The sequence below is a fragment of the Amblyomma maculatum genome, chromosome 4 (genome assembly GCF_055883805.1).
Source record: "Amblyomma maculatum isolate TAMU_Amacu chromosome 4, ASM5588380v1, whole genome shotgun sequence".
In the NCBI taxonomy this organism is placed as follows: Eukaryota; Metazoa; Arthropoda; class Arachnida; order Ixodida; family Ixodidae; genus Amblyomma; species Amblyomma maculatum.
Window position 1 is genome coordinate 20,142,506 of NC_139347.1, and position 20,351 is coordinate 20,162,856.

At 47.9% G+C, this 20,351-nt stretch overlaps 3 protein-coding genes and 7 non-coding genes across 10 annotated transcripts in view; 8 read left to right on the top strand and 2 right to left on the bottom strand.

Annotated features, from left to right (window-relative positions):
• The window catches only part of LOC146190400 (acid-sensing ion channel 2-like), a 130,740-nt gene that overhangs the window by 49,717 nt on the left and 60,672 nt on the right, over nt 1–20,351 (bottom strand). The window lies entirely within an intron of this gene.
• Nucleotides 4,377–6,851, bottom strand: LOC146190425 (uncharacterized). The gene has a single exon (XM_084600883.1). It carries the CDS (start codon nt 6,811–6,813, stop codon nt 5,557–5,559), a length of 1,257 nt encoding a protein of 418 aa, XP_084457009.1. The 5' UTR covers nt 6,814–6,851; the 3' UTR covers nt 4,377–5,556.
• TRNAV-CAC (transfer RNA valine (anticodon CAC)) lies at nt 6,953–7,025 on the top strand. The gene has a single exon. It is a non-coding gene; the product is annotated as a tRNA-Val (tRNA).
• Nucleotides 7,125–7,197, top strand: TRNAV-CAC (transfer RNA valine (anticodon CAC)). Its single transcript has one exon. It is a non-coding gene; the product is annotated as a tRNA-Val (tRNA).
• Nucleotides 7,296–7,368, top strand: TRNAV-CAC (transfer RNA valine (anticodon CAC)). The gene has a single exon. It is a non-coding gene; the product is annotated as a tRNA-Val (tRNA).
• Nucleotides 7,467–7,539, top strand: TRNAV-CAC (transfer RNA valine (anticodon CAC)). Its single transcript has one exon. It is a non-coding gene; the product is annotated as a tRNA-Val (tRNA).
• On the top strand, nt 7,638–7,710 carry TRNAV-CAC (transfer RNA valine (anticodon CAC)). The gene has a single exon. It is a non-coding gene; the product is annotated as a tRNA-Val (tRNA).
• Nucleotides 7,853–9,129, top strand: LOC146190431 (uncharacterized). The gene has a single exon (XM_084599707.1). It carries the CDS (start codon nt 7,873–7,875, stop codon nt 9,127–9,129), a length of 1,257 nt encoding a protein of 418 aa, XP_084455833.1. The 5' UTR covers nt 7,853–7,872.
• On the top strand, nt 17,969–18,041 carry TRNAV-CAC (transfer RNA valine (anticodon CAC)). The gene has a single exon. It is a non-coding gene; the product is annotated as a tRNA-Val (tRNA).
• Nucleotides 18,141–18,213, top strand: TRNAV-CAC (transfer RNA valine (anticodon CAC)). The gene has a single exon. It is a non-coding gene; the product is annotated as a tRNA-Val (tRNA).

The window sequence follows — 20,351 nt, forward strand, 5'->3', positions numbered from 1 at the left end:
TACACGCAGCAAGGAGTGTACTCGAATGTTGTGACGCGATGCATGACCACGTAGCCATGATGCAATTAGACCTCCACAAAGCATTTGATAAAGTGGTACATGAAATTTTGTTCTCTGTTTTAGAGTATGTCAATGCTGGTTCCATGATTACAAATGGCGTGAAAATGGTTTACGAGTGCTGTTCAGCGAGACTGGTCGTGAATAAGCATTTAACCGATCGTATACCTGTCCAGTCGTCAGTAAGGCAGGGCTGTCCTCTTTCTCCCCTTTTGTTTGCGCTTTATCTGGAGCCTTTCTGTTTAAGATTACTTGCAAGGCCAAACATACGCGGTTATAGATTTTTTCAAAGTGAAGTTCGGGTTTTGGCATACGCGGACGATATTGCGGTTTTTTGTACTGACCATGAGAGCGTGCAAGAAGTTGTAAAAGAAGCCACTGCTTTTTGCACTGCAAGTGCAAGTGAAATTAGTTGGGCAAAGTGTTTAGGATTTTGGCACGGAAACTGGCAATACGCGCCTGAACTGTTCTCCAGTATGCAATGGACAACAACGCCAGGCAATTACCTTGGTGTGCCACTAAAGCATTACCGTGAAAGCAAGGAATGTTGGGCCGGGGAAGTTGAGCAAGTGAAAACCCAAACAAACAAATGGGGAGGACATAACTTTTCTATGTTCGCAAGAGCTACCGTTTGCAATATGTTCCTAGTTGCAAAACTTTTTTACATGCTGCAAGTGTTATCTATGTCAAGAATCTCTGTTCAAAAACTGCATAGGGTATTTGCCACGTTTGTGTGGGCTTCAACATGGGAGCGTACCAGTCGATGCAATCTTTTTCATACGGTGCATAACGGTGGACTGGGATTGTCCCATTTATACTTAAAGCAGATTGTAACCAGGTTCTTTTTTTTGCGCGAACAAAGCGATGTTTTTCTTAGAACGGTAATCCAAGTGCGATTGCGTGATTCACTGCCGGAATATGTAGTTTCGACTATGTCTACAGGGACAGTGGCTCTAAGTGCTTTTCTTCGCGAAGTTGTCGCGTCCTTCCAAATAGTGAAGGCGAGATTTTCGAATGAGTATATGTGTACTGTTACGCGAAAAAGGCTGTACAAAGATTTATTGGAAACCTTTTTACCTGTGCCTCTTTATCGCGCTGTATATGCTTTGGGTCCGGAGCGGGACGTGTTGAAGAGAGTGAAAAGAATGCCCATCAGATCGTCCGCTAAATCTTTCTTTTTTCAATTGCATACCGGCACTCTTGCGGTGAAGCCATGGCTGGAAAGCAAAGGCCTTTTCGTGCCTTGGTCTGCTGACTGTTTAATTTGCAAAAAGCTGGAAACCATAGAGCATATTTTCCTTGATTGTCACGATGCGGTTTTTTTGTGGGACGTGCTGCAGCGCACTATTAAAAAGGACTTACCAATAACGCCGTTTGGCATACGCTACCTTCCATGCGCCCAGCCAGGAGAAGTGCCCAGTGATTTATTGATGGTCTTGTGTATGCACAGCATATGGAGAACGCGGATGGATGTTCGGCATGAGCATGTTGTCGTACACCCAGCCCATCAATACTTTGTTGAAAGTGTAATGTACACGCGTGATGTTTTCGGAGGGCAATCTGAACCCCCGGATTGGCTGCCAGTCTTGGACAAGCTCATGTCACCTAATCCATTTTATCACAAGAAACCTGTAAGAAAGTGACTTGTGTTTTTAATTCCATGCGACTTTTCATCGTTCTTTGTAGTTGCCAAGTCGGTAATAAAGAAAAAAAAAAAAACTGTGGTGTAGTGGTTATCACGTACGCCTCACACGCGTAAGGTCCCCAGTTCGATCCCGGGCGGAAACAATTTGTTTTTCATTGCTTTTTTTTTTTTTTTTTTTTTTTTTTTTTTTTTTATTGCCTGCTTTGACAAATACACTGCAAATATATACAGATAAAACACGGTGACCATGCCGTGGTCAGCGTGAATGCTTAAAACTTCTTAAAATGAACAAGTTCATCTAGGACGCCAATCCAGTCTGGAGGTTCTGGCAATGTACGGTAAACATCTCGTAAGTACAAAATGCTTTCAATGAAATTCTCCCTGACTGGACGGACGTTTACATCGGCGTGCCTAACAGCCATCCTTGTTCGCCATATGCTGTGGAGCCCCAGAACCATGATTAGATCATAAGGAATGTCTCCATCGTTTTCAATTGGTAGAAAACGGATTCCGTACGGTGTTATTGGTAGGTCTTTCTTTAGAGTCCTTTGCAAGATGTCCCAGTAGAAGACTGGATCCCAGCAATCAATAAATACATGATCTATTGTTTCTGGTTTCTTGCATAATATACAGTTAGTTGTCCATGGAACGAATATTCCCTTTTCCTCTAACCAAGTCTTAACTGGGAGCGTGCCTGTATGAAGTTTAAAGAAGAAGGTTTTAATGCTGGGCTTAATATTCATCTTTTTAACTCTCTTTAAAACATCATTTCCTGGACCTCCACAGTATATTGTTCGGTACCTGGGTGTTGGCAACATTGTATCCAGTAGGTCTCTGTACAGTTTTTTCCTTTGCACTGAACTTAAGTACTCAAGGGAAAATCGAGCCTTTAAGATTTGTACTGCAAGTACAACTTCTCGCCAAAACCCAGTTACTGCGCGTCCACCGTCATTGCATGATGAAACAATAAATCCAGGTAAGGCATTGCTTAAGTGCACTTGCATTACTGTGCGCAAAAAGTAGTCTTTCTGGTCCCGCAGAAAAATAAATCGCGACACAATTTGTCTTAAAAACAGGTGAGACAGGCCTAATCCACCATTACAAACAGAATGAAACAAATTCGTCCTACTAGTACGTTCCCAACTTGCCCCCCAAATGAAAACCGCGAACACTCTGTGAATTTTTTGCAGATTTGTGCGTTTCATGAACAAAAATTGGAGTACGAACCACACCTTGGATATCAAAAAAAGGTTGCAGACAGTCGCGCGGGCAAACATGGACAAATTACGGCCTTGCCAGCCTTGCGCCTTTTCCCTGACCCTTTCTGTCTCTTGACGCCAGTACTGTTCGCTATCTTGATAGCTATCAAGTGGCATACCCAGATACTTCGTAGGCAACGATGTCCATCGCACGTTTGCAAACGTTTCCGGTCTTTCGTACCAGTTACCATGCCAAAAGCCAGCCGATTTTTCCCAGTTAATCTCACAGCCAGTTGCGGTGCAAAAACCGCCAGCAACCTCGACTGCCTCACTTACGCTTTGTCGGTTCACACAGAAAATGGCTATATCATCCGCGTACGCAAGTACTTTCACTTCAGATGCTTGTAGCTTGAATCCACGGATTCTTTCATTATTAATCAGGCTTAAACAAAAGGGCTCTAGATACAAGGCAAATAGAAGAGGGGACAATGGACATCCTTGCCTCACTGACGATCGCACGGCTATTGCGTCAGTAAGACTTTTATTTACAATAATACGGGTAGAGCACCCAGCGTATGCCATTTTGACTCCATCTACGATAACACTTCCGATATTTACATGCTCTAAAATGGTGAAAAGGACGTCATGTGAAACGTTGTCAAATGCTTTTGACAAGTCAAGCTGCATCATTGCTACATGTCTTCCGTCTGCATCACAACACTCTAAAACGCATCTTGCTGTGTGTACATTCGTACAGATAGTGCGGCCCTTAATGCCGCACGTTTGGTGTGGACCTACCAACTGTTTAATGACACCTTGCACCCTCCTTGCCAACACTTTCATAAACAATTTATAATCCACATTTGTGAGGCTTATAGGCCGATAGGACTCCACCGATAGAAGTTTGACTGCGTCATCTGATTTAGGAATTAAGACAATATGTGAAGCTTTGAAAGATGGCGGCATTTGTTTAACATGGTATGCTTCCTTTATTACGCAGTACAATGCCCTGCTGGCTTCTGATTTGAATTTCTTGTAAAAAGCAGCCCCTAATCCGTCAGGACCGGGTGATTTTCCAGCGCATATTTCTTCTATAGCCTGCTCAATTTCAAGTACACTGATTGGTTGCTCAAGCCTGGCTTTAACTTCATCCTCAAGCCTGGGCATGGTCTGCAAAAACTGACTTTCGAATTGTTCTTTCCTTTGCTTAGCCCGCCCAAGTAGCTCACTATAGTACTCTGCAAACGCTTCTTTGATAACCTCGCATTCTGTTGCAACTTCGTTATGGTGAAGAATCTTTTTAATTTTGTTTTTTTCCACGTATCTTTTCTCGTCACCGAGTGAGCGCTTGTTCGGTGTCTCGCCAACCCATAATCGCTCTGCTCGTGCTCGCACAATAGCTCCCCTATATCTTTCTTCATCGATAAGCTCAAGTTTATTCTTAACTTCTTTAATCCGCTTCGACCACAATCCAGGCGTCCCGCTATCTAGGTTCAGCAACAAGTCGAGTTGACGGTGCAGATCTTGCTCGTTCTCTTTACTGACATGTCGTAAAATGGTTGCTCTTTCTATTGCTTTCATTTTTATATTGTTCTTAAAACTTTCCCACTCACTCATCCAGTCCCCTGATTTCGTCGCAAACAGTGCGTTGAACATTTCCTTTACTTCGTTCACATAGCTCTCATCATCCAAAAGTTTAGAATTAAATTTCCAAAGCTCCCAGTTAAATTTAGATTTATTTTCCTTTGCTCCTATGCAAAAAACTACTAGGCTGTGATCTGTAAAAGACACGTGCTTAACTTCATAACTTCGGCACAGAGGCGCGAGTTCTAGGGAAATGTATGCACGATCTAGCCTCGCATGGCTTTCTCTTTGGAAATGGGTGTACTGGCATTGTCCATTAGGTGACAGAAGCCAACCAACATCTTCTAGATGATACTCTGTGGTTAACGTCCTTAATAAGTGTGCGCTGGGGTCCTTCACAGGCTGAAGTTTTACGCGATCTTCAGGCATACATACACAATTGAAGTCACCCACCATAACAACACATCTTTCACCCTTCAAATGCTGTTCGAGCTGCTCGAAGAACAACCTACGCTCCCCTTCCTTATTAGGTGCATAGACGCATATCATACGCCATTTCAAATTAGAGAAGGAAAAGTCAACAACAATCAGGCGTCCAGAAGGGCACACTGTGACTGCCTCCTCGACAATGCCCAGACTGTTGCGAATAAAAATAACACATCCTGCCGAATTGCCAACAGCATGACACACACATACATTGTACCTATCTCTGAATGGTTGCACCATGCGGTCCGTTTGTTCTTCACTTTCTACCTTCGTTTCTTGTATAGCGACCAAGTCCAATTCGTTTTCAAGAAATAGCCGACTAACTTGATATTGCCGCCGCCTCGCTGTCATTCCGCGAACGTTTAAGGTGGCTATACGTAACGCAGACTGGAGGTTTACTGCCATTTAATTGCAAAACAAAAGGACCGCACAGCGCTTACCACGGCAGTCTGGGAAGCAGTTGAGCATGTGCACTTGCTTTTTTGGTTGAGCCCGTAGCCACTGCGAAGAGGCCTTGCTTCTCGGTCGAAGCACCTTGAAGGGTTTGTCCAGTTCCTTGTGCACAAACTTCACAATCGCTCTTTGCTACGAGGGCGGTGTCCCGACCGTATTCCGGTCGAGGGAGATGTTTGGCTTCGGTCTGAAGCTAGGTCGCCGTGGCATGACGGCTTTGGGGGGCGGTCCCTCGTTGTTAGTGTAGTCAAGGCCGTCTCCTGCTCCCACGCTGTCCCCGTGCGTTCTTTTTGAGTTCACAGTTAATTCCATCGGCTCCCGCTGACTTCCATTGCCTGCGGCTGACGCTGCTCTTCGGTCACTACTAGACGCAGCCTTCGTAACTTCAGGTGACTGCATGCCGTCCTGGGTGTGTTCGTCTGGCTGGCCCTCCGACAAGGTGCTCTCGGAGGACTTCTCAGCAGCCTCCGAAGGCGTCTTTACTTGTGTAGCAAGTGACTGGCTTTTCGTGTCGCGGCTTGCGGCCTGCGTGGAGCCTTCAGAATTTTCGGAAGACGCGTTAGGGCATCGCGTGGACACTTCTAGCCGCCCTTTCGCTGCTTCCTCGGCGTCGGCTTCATCCATAATGAGGTCTGAAGCGTCCTCTTGTTGCAGTGGTCCAGTAACACTCGCGTAAGTTTTAACGCACATGTCCTCCCGATGACCAAAGCGCCTGCATCGGGTGCAACGAGGAACACGACACTCGCGTCTAATGTGCCCCGCAGTCCGGCACCGGAGACAAAGCGGAGCTCTGCCCGGCACTACAACCAGAGCCAACTCGCCTGCTACGCGGAGCTGGTGCGGGAGGTCATCCACCGAAACACCGGATTTCAGCTTGAGCCCAATTACTCTTGTCGTTGATGCTTTGTCCGCAACGCCACTGACACGCCACTTTTCTTTCGAAATGTCCGTTACCTTCCCAAAAGGTGCCAGGGCAGATCGCACGTCGTCGTCATGGACACCGTAGACAAGCCAGTGCAACTTCAGCCTCACGTCCTGGTTCATTGGGTCGATGATGACGCATCGTCGTTCCTTCACCTTGAAATCACGCAGGGCCAACATTTTCTTCATCCCGTCTCCGCTCTTGAATGTAAGCGCCCAGACGTGATTCATCTGGTACGCCCCCAAGGCAATCACCTCGGGGAGCATATCCAGACTATCCAACGCATCGCGGAAGTCTTCCACGCGATACGGCCGACATCTCACATCGGCATGCAGAAAAACAGTATTTAAAACATTCCGACCTGATGGCAGTTGAGGCAAAATGACTTGATAATCCTGGTCCGGTAAGTCTGCAATCCTGTTTCCGCGACCCAGCTGGGCCGCTGTTACCGCTCCGTCGGAGCACATGATGGCACGTCCGTTCGCCTCGGCGGCCGGAAGTAGAATCCATTTGTTTTTCATTGCTGCGCAATGTGAACGTCTTATTTTTTCTACCGCCTGGTGCGCAACCTTGGGAGCGCATTTTAGATCAGGGCCCATATCCCCCGTTTCCGTGGTGTAGTGGTTATCACGTGCGCCTCACACGCGCAAGGTCCCCGGTTAGATCCTGGGCGGAAACAATTTGTTTTTCATTTGCTGCGCAATGTGAACGTCTTATTTTTTCTACCGCCTGGTGCGCAACCTTGGGAGCGCATTTTAGATCAGGGCCCATATCCCCCGTTTCCGTGGTGTAGTGGTCATCACGTGCGCCTCACACGCGCAAGGTCCCCAGTTCGATCCCGGGCGGAAACAATTTGTTTTTCATTGCTGCGCAATGTGAACGTCATATTTTTTCTACCGCCTGGTGCGCAACCTTGGGAGCGCATTTTAGATCAGGGCCCATATCCCCCGTTTCCGTGGTGTAGTGGTTATCACGTGCGCCTCACACGCGCAAGGTCCCCGGTTCGATTCCGGGCGGAAACAATTTGTTTTTCATTACTGCGCAATGTGAACGTCTTATTTTTTCTACCGCCTGGTGCGCAACCTTGGGAGCGCATTTTAGATCAGGGCCCATATCCCCCGTTTCCGTGGTGTAGTGGTTATCACGTGCGCCTCACACGCGCAAGGTCCCCGGTTCGATCCCGGGCGGAAACAATTTGTTTTTCATTGCTGCGCAATGTGAACGTCTTATTTTTTCTACCGCCTGGTGCGCAACCTTGGGAGCGCATTTTAGATCAGGGCCCATATCCCCCGTTTCCGTGGTGTAGTGGTTATCACGTGCGCCTCACACGCGCAAGGTCCCCGGTTCGATCCCGGGCGGAAACAATTTGTTTTTCATTGCTGCGCAATGTGAACGTCTTATTTTTTCTACCGCCTGGTGCGCAACCTTGGGAGCGCATTTTAGATCAGGGCCTATATCCCCCGTTTCTGTGGTGTAGTGGTTATCGATTTCTACTTCCGGCCGCCGAGGCGAACGGACGTGCCATCATGTGCTCCGACGGAGCGGTAACAGCGGCCCAGCTGGGTCGCGGAAACAGGATTGCGGACTTACCGGACCAGGATTATCAAGTCATTTTGCCTCAACTGCCATCAGGTCGGAATGTTTTAAATACTGTTTTTCTGCATGCCGATGTGAGATGTCGGCCGTATCGCGTGGAAGACTTCCGCGATGCGTTGGATAGTCTGGATATGCTCCCCGAGGTGATTGCCTTGGGGGCGTACCAGATGAATCACGTCTGGGCGCTTACATTCAAGAGCGGAGACGGGATGAAGAAAATGTTGGCCCTGCGTGATTTCAAGGTGAAGGAACGACGATGCGTCATCATCGACCCAATGAACCAGGACGTGAGGCTGAAGTTGCACTGGCTTGTCTACGGTGTCCATGACGACGACGTGCGATCTGCCCTGGCACCTTTTGGGAAGGTAACGGACATTTCGAAAGAAAAGTGGCGTGTCAGTGGCGTTGCGGACAAAGCATCAACGACAAGAGTAATTGGGCTCAAGCTGAAATCCGGTGTTTCGGTGGATGACCTCCCGCACCAGCTCCGCGTAGCAGGCGAGTTGGCTCTGGTTGTACTGCCGGGCAGAGCTCCGCTTTGTCTCCGGTGCCGGACTGCGGGGCACATTAGACGCGAGTGTCGTGTTCCTCGTTGCACCCGATGCAGGCGCTTTGGTCATCGGGAGGACATGTGCGTTAAAACTTACGCGAGTGTTACTGGACCACTGCAACAAGAGGACGCTTTAGACCTCATTATGGATGAAGCCGACGCCGAGGAAGCAGCGAAAGGGCGGCTAGAAGTGTCCACGCGATGCCCTAACGCGTCTTCCGAAAATTCTGAAGGCTCCACGCAGGCCGCAAGCCGCGACACGAAAAGCCAGTCACTTGCTACACAAGTAAAGACGCCTTCGGAGGCTGCTGAGAAGTCCTCCGAGAGCACCTTGTCGGAGGGCCAGCCAGACGAACACACCCAGGACGGCATGCAGTCACCTGAGGTTACGAAGGCTGCGTCTAGTAGTGACCGAAGAGCAGCGTCAGCCGCAGGCAATGGAAGTCAGCGGGAGCCGATGGAATTAACTGTGAACTCAAAAAGAACGCACGGGGACAGCGTGGGAGCAGGAGACGGCCTTGACTACACTAACAACGAGGGACCGCCCCCCAAAGCCGTCATGCCACGGCGACCTAGCTTCAGACCGAAGCCAAACATCTCCCTCGACCGGAATACGGTCGGGACACCGCCCTCGTAGCAAAGAGCGATTGTGAAGTTTGTGCACAAGGAACTGGACAAACCCTTCAAGGTGCTTCGACCGAGAAGCAAGGCCTCTTCGCAGTGGCTACGGGCTCAACCAAAAAAGCAAGTGCACATGCTCAACTGCTTCCCAGACTGCCGTGGTAAGCGCTGTGCGGTCCTTTTGTTTTGCAATTAAATGGCAGTAAACCTCCAGTCTGCGTTACGTATAGCCACCTTAAACGTTCGCGGAATGACAGCGAGGCGGCGGCAATATCAAGTTAGTCGGCTATTTCTTGAAAACGAATTGGACTTGGTCGCTATACAAGAAACGAAGGTAGAAAGTGAAGAACAAACGGACCGCATGGTGCAACCATTCAGAGATAGGTACAATGTATGTGTGTGTCATGCTGTTGGCAATTCGGCAGGATGTGTTATTTTTATTCGCAACAGTCTGGGCATTGTCGAGGAGGCAGTCACAGTGTGCCCTTCTGGACGCCTGATTGTTGTTGACTTTTCCTTCTCTAATTTGAAATGGCGTATGATATGCGTCTATGCACCTAATAAGGAAGGGGAGCGTAGGTTGTTCTTCGAGCAGCTCGAACAGCATTTGAAGGGTGAAAGATGTGTTGTTATGGTGGGTGACTTCAATTGTGTATGTATGCCTGAAGATCGCGTAAAACTTCAGCCTGTGAAGGACCCCAGCGCACACTTATTAAGGACGTTAACCACAGAGTATCATCTAGAAGATGTTGGTTGGCTTCTGTCACCTAATGGACAATGCCAGTACACCCATTTCCAAAGAGAAAGCCATGCGAGGCTAGATCGTACATACATTTCCCTAGAACTCGCGCCTCTGTGCCGAAGTTATGAAGTTAAGCACGTGTCTTTTACAGATCACAGCCTAGTAGTTTTTTGCATAGGAGCAAAGGAAAATAAATCTAAATTTAACTGGGAGCTTTGGAAATTTAATTCTAAACTTTTGGATGATGAGAGCTATGTGAACGAAGTAAAGGAAATGTTCAACGCACTGTTTGCGACGAAATCAGGGGACTGGATGAGTGAGTGGGAAAGTTTTAAGAACAATATAAAAATGAAAGCAATAGAAAGAGCAACCATTTTACGACATGTCAGTAAAGAGAACGAGCAAGATCTGCACCGTCAACTCAACTTGTTGCTGAACCTAGATAGCGGGACGCCTGGATTGTGGTCGAAGCAGATTAAAGAAGTTAAGAATAAACTTGAGCTTATCGATGAAGAAAGATATAGGGGAGCTATTGTGCGAGCACGAGCAGAGCGATTATGGGTTGGCGAGACACCGAACAAGCGCTCACTCGGTGACGAGAAAAGATACGTGGAAAAAAACAAAATTAAAAAGATACTTCACCATAACGAAGTTGCAACAGAATGCGAGGTTATCAAAGAAGCGTTTGCAGAGTACTATAGTGAGCTACTTGGGCGGGCTAAGCAAAGGAAAGAACAATTCGAAAGTCAGTTTTTGCAGACCATGCCCAGGCTTGAGGATGAAGTTAAAGCCAGGCTTGAGCAACCAATCAGTGTACTTGAAATTGAGCAGGCTATAGAAGAAATAAGCGCTGGAAAATCACCCGGTCCTGACGGATTAGGGGCTGCTTTTTACAAGAAATTCAAATCAGAAGCCAGCAGGGCATTGTACTGCGTAATAAAGGAAGCATACCATGTTAAACAAATGCCGCCATCTTTCAAAGCTTCACATATTGTCTTAATTCCTAAATCAGATGACGCAGTCAAACTTCTATCGGTGGAGTCCTATCGGCCTATAAGCCTCACAAATGTGGATTATAAATTGTTTATGAAAGTGTTGGCAAGGAGGGTGCAAGGTGTCATTAAACAGTTGGTAGGTCCACACCAAACGTGCGGCATTAAGGGCCGCACTATCTGTACGAATGTACACACAGCAAGATGCGTTTTAGAGTGTTGTGATGCAGACGGAAGACATGTAGCAATGATGCAGCTTGACTTGTCAAAAGCATTTGACAACGTTTCACATGACGTCCTTTTCACCATTTTAGAGCATGTAAATATCGGAAGTGTTATCGTAGATGGAGTCAAAATGGCATACGCTGGGTGCTCTACCCGTATTATTGTAAATAAAAGTCTTACTGACGCAATAGCCGTGCGATCGTCAGTGAGGCAAGGATGTCCATTGTCCCCTCTTCTATTTGCCTTGTATCTAGAGCCCTTTTGTTTAAGCCTGATTAATAATGAAAGAATCCGTGGATTCAAGCTACAAGCATCTGAAGTGAAAGTACTTGCGTACGCGGATGATATAGCCATTTTCTGTGTGAACCGACAAAGCGTAAGTGAGGCAGTCGAGGTTGCTGGCGGTTTTTGCACCGCAACTGGCTGTGAGATTAACTGGGAAAAATCGGCTGGCTTTTGGCATGGTAACTGGTACGAAAGACCGGAAACGTTTGCAAACATGCGATGGACATCGTTGCCTACGAAGTATCTGGGTATGCCACTTGATAGCTATCAAGATAGCGAACAGTACTGGCGTCAAGAGACAGAAAGGGTCAGGGAAAAGGCGCAAGGCTGGCAAGGCCGTAATTTGTCCATGTTTGCCCGCGCGACTGTCTGCAATCTTTTTTTGATATCCAAGGTGTGGTTCGTACTCCAATTTTTGTTCATGAAACGCACAAATCTGCAAAAAATTCACAGAGTGTTCGCGGTTTTCATTTGGGGGGCAAGTTGGGAACGTACTAGTAGGACGAATTTGTTTCATTCTGTTTGTAATGGTGGATTAGGCCTGTCTCACCTGTTTTTAAGACAAATTGTGTCGCGATTTATTTTTCTGCGGGACCAGAAAGACTACTTTTTGCGCACAGTAATGCAAGTGCACTTAAGCAATGCCTTACCTGGATTTATTGTTTCATCATGCAATGACGGTGGACGCGCAGTAACTGGGTTTTGGCGAGAAGTTGTACTTGCAGTACAAATCTTAAAGGCTCGATTTTCCCTTGAGTACTTAAGTTCAGTGCAAAGGAAAAAACTGTACAGAGACCTACTGGATACAATGTTGCCAACACCCAGGTACCGAACAATATACTGTGGAGGCCCAGGAAATGATGTTTTAAAGAGAGTTAAAAAGATGAATATTAAGCCCAGCATTAAAACCTTCTTCTTTAAACTTCATACAGGCACGCTCCCAGTTAAGACTTGGTTAGAGGAAAAGGGAATATTCGTTCCATGGACAACTAACTGTATATTATGCAAGAAACCAGAAACAATAGATCATGTATTTATTGATTGCTGGGATCCAGTCTTTTACTGGGACATCTTGCAAAGGACTCTAAAGAAAGACCTACCAATAACACCGTACGGAATCCGTTTTCTACCAATTGAAAACGATGGAGACATTCCTTATGATCTAATCATGGTTCTGGGGCTCCACAGCATATGGCGAACAAGGATGGCTGTTAGGCACGCCGATGTAAACGTCCGTCCAGTCAGGGAGAATTTCATTGAAAGCATTTTGTACTTATGAGATGTTTACCGTACATTGCCAGAACCTCCAGACTGGATTGGCGTCCTAGATGAACTTGTTCATTTTAAGAAGTTTTAAGCATTCACGCTGACCACGGCATGGTCACCGTGTTTTATCTTATATATTTGCAGTGTATTTGTCAAAGCAGGCAATAAAAAAAAAAAAAAAAAAAAAGTGGTGTAGTGGTTATCACGTGCGCCTCACACGCGTAAGGTCCCCGGTTCGATCCCGGGCGGAAACAATTTGTTTTTCATTTGCTGCGCAATGTGAACGTCTTATTTTTTCTACCGCCTGGTGCGCAACCTTGGGAGCGCATTTTAGATCTGGCCCATATACCCCTTTCCGTGGTGTAGTGGGATTCTGCTTCCGGCCACGCCAGTGAACGGACGCAGGATGCAGGGCTCCTCAGGAGCGGCTTCAGCGGCCATGTCAGGCCGCGGTAACAGGACTGCTGAAAAGGACAACACTTACCAGGTCGTTTTGCCTGCACTTCCAACAGGTCGGTTTGTTTTGAATACCGTTTTTTTGCACGCCGATATCAGGGCCCGCCCGTACCGGGTGGAAGATTTCCGGGATGCTTTAGCACAACACTCGCTAATCCCCGATGTTATCGCTATGGGGGCGTATCGGATGAGCCACGTCTGGGCCGTCACTCTCAAGGATACTGAAGCCGTCAACAAGATTGTCAGTGTAGGTGAGCTGTCTGTGAAAAACGGTCGCTGCTTGGTGATTGACCCGGCGAACCAGGACGTGCGACTCAAGCTTCACTGGCTACTTCACAACGTGCCAGATGAAGATGTTCGTGCTGCATTTGCGCCGTACGGAAAGGTGTCAGACGTTTCCCGGGAGCGCTGGCGTGTTAAAGGTATGCTGGAAAAGGGCTCTACAACTAGACTCGTCACGCTGAAGCTGAAAGCTGGCATGAAGCTCGACGACCTGCCGCATCAGCTCAATGTTAGCGGTGAGCTCGCGCTCGTCATTGTGCCAGGCAGACCCCCGTTGTGCCTACGCTGCCGGAGTACGGGTCACATCCGCAAAGAGTGCCGGGTTCCTCGCTGCGGAACCTGCCGACGGTTCGGGCATGAAGACAACCAGTGTGCACGAACCTACGCTAGCATTGCCGGACCTGGGACCAGCGAAGACTCGTCCGAGTTAATTATGGACGAGGCGGATGCGGAGGAGGCTGCTGACATTAGAGGTCAGTCAACGAAACAGGACGCACCTTCCATGACGGTTTTAACAAAGGGTAAGGTGATGGTCTCAAATGAAAAGAATGAACCTCGGCATGTCTTGAACGTTCCATCCCAGGACCATGAAAGCGAGTCAAAGGAAGGGTCAGAAGACTTAACCAAATTTTCTGACGCTGAGGATCATCTCAGTACTGAGCCTTCCTGTACTGATGCCATGGAGGTTGGGCCGGAGACAGCAGCCTTAATTGCCGCGAAACGTCCGCATGAGGAAAGCGTCGAGGAGACTCAGCTGCCAGGCGGTGTTTGTGGTGAGCCGCCGCCGAAAACTTCTGGCATCCGAAGAGCCACGTTAAGACCGAAGCCGAACTTCTCGGCTGACACGCGGCAGGCGGGGAAACCGCCTCCGTAGTTTTTGTGGAGACCTGAACGATTTGTGGGTCGGCTGCCTACCGACCAGCGTCACGAACCTTCTACAACCAAGTGGTGCGTGTGTTAGCAAAAATGAAACAATGGGCTTGGACTTCGTTTGAATGCATCCCGACATTCTGCTGGCAGGACATTACATGCATGCATACGCCGCTGTTTGTCAGAAGCGGAGGCCACGCAACCATGAAGGTAGGCACCATGCCGGTACTGGCGTCTCTCTCTAGTACATGACTCTCAAGCTTAATTCGCCGTTACACGTAGCTACTTTGAATGTTAGAGGACTGGGAGCGAGAAGGCGACAATGCCAGCTCAGTCGCCTCCTTGTGGATAATGATATAGATATAGCAGCTGTGCAAGAGTCAAAGATTGAGAGCCAAGAAAGCACTGACTGTATGGTGGCTTCTTTTCAAACAAACTTTTATGTGTGTGTATGCCATTCTGTTGGTGTATCGGGTGGGTGCCTTTTATTTATACGTAACACGCTGGGAGTAAGCGTAGAGTCCGTTTTTGCCTGTCCAAGTGGTCGGCTTTTGGTTACCGATTTTACCTACTCTAATTTATGCTGGCGTGTTGTGTGTGTGTATGCTCCCAATTCAGGGCGTGAGCGTGAATTGTTTTTTCAGTCTATTGAGTTGTGGTTGAAGGTCGACAAAATCTTGCTTGTACTTGGTGACTACAACTGTGTGTGCGCAGCTGTGGACCGAGCGGCCAAGTGTAAACCTCGAAGAGACAGGAGCTCCGAGCTGTTGAATGCACTTGTACATGAGTATAGCCTTGAGGATGTTGGTAGTGTGTTCTCCACTGGAAACCAGCCAGAGTTCACGCACTTTCAGCGAGATAGCCATGCCAGATTGGACAGGGTGTATGCCTCGGTAGATCTTGTTTCCCTATGTACTGCATATGATGTCAAACCTGTGTCTTTCAGCGATCATTGTCTCGTGAGTGCAGTGTTTGGTCGCAAAGGAAAGAAATCGCGATTTAACTGGTACCTATGGAAACTGAATGCCAAACTTCTTGCCGATGAAGAGTTCCTTACTGAAGTTAAGACAGAGTTTGAAAATCGTCTTGCTATGCGACCAGTAAGTTTTGCAGCGGAATGGGACAGCTTCAAAGAGTGGGTCAAATTGAAAGCAATAGAAAAGAGTAGTAAGCTGCGATACAAAGAGAAAGAAAAAGAAAAAGAACTGAATGAACAACTTGCTCTTTTTTTGAGCATGGTAAGTACTGTGCCAGGGCATTTCGCCAGTAAAATACGAGAGCTTAAAAGTGAGCTGGAAACAATCGACAGCGAAAGATACACAGCGGCTGTCATACGTGCAAGGGCTGAAAAACTTTGGGCTGGAGAAGTGCCGACAAAACGAGCCCTAGCAGACGAGAAAAGATACGCCTGCCAGAAAGAAATTAGGAGTATAAGGTATGGCGGCCATATCACAGAAGATGCTAAAGATATTCAGCATGCGGTAGCAGAGCACTTCGAAGAACTGCTTAGCGCTAAGCTTGAGACTGTAGGCGGCTTTCAAACAGACTTTCTAAGACTGATGCCTGCACTGGATGACGAAAGTAAAGCGCGCCTAGAAACACCGATAACGTTGCAGGAGATAGAATCTGCAATAGATGACCTGACACCTGGGAAGGCCCCTGGGCCGGATGGTCTAAGCGCTGCCTTCTTTAAAACTTTTCAGCAGTATGCGGCTCAGTTTATGCTCGATGTAATCACTGAAGCTTATGAACGTAATACTGTTCCATTGTCTTTCGCTACATCGCACATTGTCCTAATACCCAAGACAGATGATCCGGAAAAACGACTGTTGGTGGGGTCATATCGACCGATTAGCCTCACCAATGTTGACTACAAGGTGTATATGAAGGTTTTAGCAAAAAGACTGCAAAGCGTAATAAAAAAACTGGTTGGATCTCATCAAACGTGCGGCATCAAGGGTCGATCCATTGCCACGAATATACATGTCGCAAGAACCGTACTAGAATGTGTTGATGCACTCGGTGGTCAGATAGCCATGATGCAGTTAGATTTGGCGAAAGCCTTTGACCGTGTTTCTCACGAAATTCTTTTTTTCCATTTTGGAGCATTCTAACCTTGGAAAAGTCATAGTGGAGGGTGTTAAAATGGCTTACGCGAACTGCACGACCCGTATTATAGTGAATGGTGAACTGACTGACAGCATCGCAGTACGTTCATCGGTAAGGCAGGGCTGCCCACTCTCACCCCTGCTTTTTGCACTGCATTTAGAGCCACTTTGCTTGGCTATCATTGATAGCGATCGCATTTTAGGGTTCAAGCTGCAATCAGCACACGTGAAAATGCTGGCATATGCTGATGACATAGCAGTGTTTTGTGCAACTAGAAAGAGCATCTGTGAAGTTACGGGTGTCGTCCAAACATTTTGTGATCAAACCGGATGTAAGATCAATTGGGAGAAAAGCTCTGGGTTTTGGCACGGTGATTGGGACGTGACACCTGATTTCTTCTGTAAGCTGCGATGGTCTGCTCTCCCAACGCGATATCTAGGCGTGCCTTTAGATTGTTATCGAGATGCCAACATGCACTGGATGGAAGAAACATCCAGAGCGAAAGAAAAAGCGAATGCGTGGCAAGGAAGGCAACTCTCAATGTTTTCGCGCGCTTCCAATTGCAATGTTTTTCTTATTTCAAGGCTGTGGTACCTCATGAATGTGTTGTGTGTCTCACGAACCTCAATTCAGAAAATGCACCGCGTTTTTGCTGTTTTTATTTGGGCATCCACATGGGAAAAAACCGCCCGGACGAACTTGTTTATTTCTGTTAAAAGGGGCGGGCTTGGCCTTGCTCATTTGTTCTTGCGACAAGTGGTTTCGCGATTTATATTCCTGCGTGATCAAAAAGATACCTTTCTAAGAACTGTGATGCAAGTGCGATTGCAGAGGCTGCTCCCTGAATGGATTGTGTCATGTGAAAGCATGCCTGGTACTGTGACTGGCTACCTGCGCGAAGTTGTTTTTTCGTGCAAGTTGCTGGAAGTGCGGTTTTCTTTTGATTACCTTTTCAATGTTCCCAGAAAAAAACTGTATAAAGATCTCATTGACGTGATGCTGCCGGTGCCTTTTTACAGGGAAATACACTGTGGAGGCCCAGGGCAGGATGTTTTGAAAAGAGTAAAGAAGATGCCCGTGAGGCCATCTGCTAAAACGTTCCTTTTCAAACTTCACTCTAATACGCTCCCTGTTAAAACCTGGCTGAATGAAAAAGGTATCTTCGTCCCATGGACAACAAATTGCCTGTTGTGCAAAAAACCGGAGACAATTGAACACGTCTTCTTACAGTGTTGGGATGTTGTTTTTCTGTGGGACGTCCTCCAAAGGACAATTAAAAAGGAACTTCCCCTAACTCCGTACGGAATCAGATTCCTACCAGTGCAGAACGATGATGCACCTTATGATTTAATTATGCTTCTTGGTCTCCATAGTTTGTGGAAAACACGAATGCAGGTGCGTCACGCAGATATAAATACACGATCTGCGCGTGAAAACTTCATTGAAAGTGCGGTGTATATACGCGAAACTTTCAGGATGCAGCAGGATCCACCACATTGGCAATGTCTATTTGATGAGTTGGTGAACCTGAAAAGATTTTAGCCGCGTACGCGTTAGCTCAAGTGTAGTTGACATGTTTTATCATGTGTATTTTTGTTTTCTGTTTCACGGCAATAAAGAAAAAAAAAATTTCCGTGGTGTAGTGGTTATCGCGTGCGCCTCACACGCGCAAGGTCCCCGGTTCGATCCGGGGCGGAAACAATTTGTTTTTCATTTGCTGCGCAATGTGAACGTCTTATTTTTTCTACCGCCTGGTGCGCAACCTTGGGAGCGCATTTTAGATCAGGGCCCATATCCCCCGTTTCCGTGGTGTAGTGGTTATCACGTGCGCCTCACACGCGCAAGGTCCCCGGTTCGATCCCGGGCGGAAACAATTTGTTTTTCATTTGCTGCGCAATGTGAACGTCTTATTTTTTCTACCGCCTGGTGCGCAACCTTGGGAGCGCATTTTAGATCTGGGCCCATATCCCCCGTTTCCGTGGTGTAGTGGTTAGGGATTCTGCTTCCGGCCACGCCAGTGAACGGACGCAGGATGCAGGGCCCCTCAGGAGCGGCTTCAGCGGCCATGTCAGGCCGCGGTAACAGGACTGCTGAAAAGGACAACACTTACCAGGTCGTTTTGCCTGCACTTCCAACAGGTCGGTTTGTTTTGAATACCGTTTTTTTGCACGCCGATATCAGGGCCCGCCCGTACCGGGTGGAAGATTTCCGGGATGCTTTAGCACAACACTCGCTAATCCCCGATGTTATCGCTATGGGGGCGTATCGGATGAGCCACGTCTGGGCCGTCACTCTCAAGGATACTGAAGCCGTCAACAAGATTGTCAGTGTAGGTGAGCTGTCTGTGAAAAACGGTCGCTGCTTGGTGATTGACCCGGCGAACCAGGACGTGCGACTCAAGCTTCACTGGCTACTTCACAACGTGCCAGATGAAGATGTTCGTGCTGCATTTGCGCCGTACGGAAAGGTGTCAGACGTTTCCCGGGAGCGCTGGCGTGTTAAAGGTATGCTGGAAAAGGGCTCTACAACTAGACTCGTCACGCTGAAGCTGAAAGCTGGCATGAAGCTCGACGACCTGCCGCATCAGCTCAATGTTAGCGGTGAGCTCGCGCTCGTCATTGTGCCAGGCAGACCCCCGTTGTGCCTACGCTGCCGGAGTACGGGTCACATCCGCAAAGAGTGCCGGGTTCCTCGCTGCGGAACCTGCCGACGGTTCGGGCATGAAGACAACCAGTGTGCACGAACCTACGCTAGCATTGCCGGACCTGGGACCAGCGAAGACTCGTCCGAGTTAATTATGGACGAGGCGGATGCGGAGGAGGCTGCTGACATTAGAGGTCAGTCAACGAAACAGGACGCACCTTCCATGACGGTTTTAACAAAGGGTAAGGTGATGGTCTCAAATGAAAAGAATGAACCTCGGCATGTCTTGAACGTTCCATCCCAGGACCATGAAAGCGAGTCAAAGGAAGGGTCAGAAGACTTAACCAAATTTTCTGACGCTGAGGATCATCTCAGTACTGAGCCTTCCTGTACTGATGCCATGGAGGTTGGGCCGGAGACAGCAGCCTTAATTGCCGCGAAACGTCCGCATGAGGAAAGCGTCGAGGAGACTCAGCTGCCAGGCGGTGTTTGTGGTGAGCCGCCGCCGAAAACTTCTGGCATCCGAAGAGCCACGTTAAGACCGAAGCCGAACTTCTCGGCTGACACGCGGCAGGCGGGGAAACCGCCTCCGTAGTTTTTGTGGAGACCTGAACGATTTGTGGGTCGGCTGCCTACCGACCAGCGTCACGAACCTTCTACAACCAAGTGGTGCGTGTGTTAGCAAAAATGAAACAATGGGCTTGGACTTCGTTTGAATGCATCCCGACATTCTGCTGGCAGGACATTACATGCATGCATACGCCGCTGTTTGTCAGAAGCGGAGGCCACGCAACCATGAAGGTAGGCACCATGCCGGTACTGGCGTCTCTCTCTAGTACATGACTCTCAAGCTTAATTCGCCGTTACACGTAGCTACTTTGAATGTTAGAGGACTGGGAGCGAGAAGGCGACAATGCCAGCTCAGTCGCCTCCTTGTGGATAATGATATAGATATAGCAGCTGTGCAAGAGTCAAAGATTGAGAGCCAAGAAAGCACTGACTGTATGGTGGCTTCTTTTCAAACAAACTTTTATGTGTGTGTATGCCATTCTGTTGGTGTATCGGGTGGGTGCCTTTTATTTATACGTAACACGCTGGGAGTAAGCGTAGAGTCCGTTTTTGCCTGTCCAAGTGGTCGGCTTTTGGTTACCGATTTTACCTACTCTAATTTATGCTGGCGTGTTGTGTGTGTGTATGCTCCCAATTCAGGGCGTGAGCGTGAATTGTTTTTTCAGTCTATTGAGTTGTGGTTGAAGGTCGACAAAATCTTGCTTGTACTTGGTGACTACAACTGTGTGTGCGCAGCTGTGGACCGAGCGGCCAAGTGTAAACCTCGAAGAGACAGGAGCTCCGAGCTGTTGAATGCAC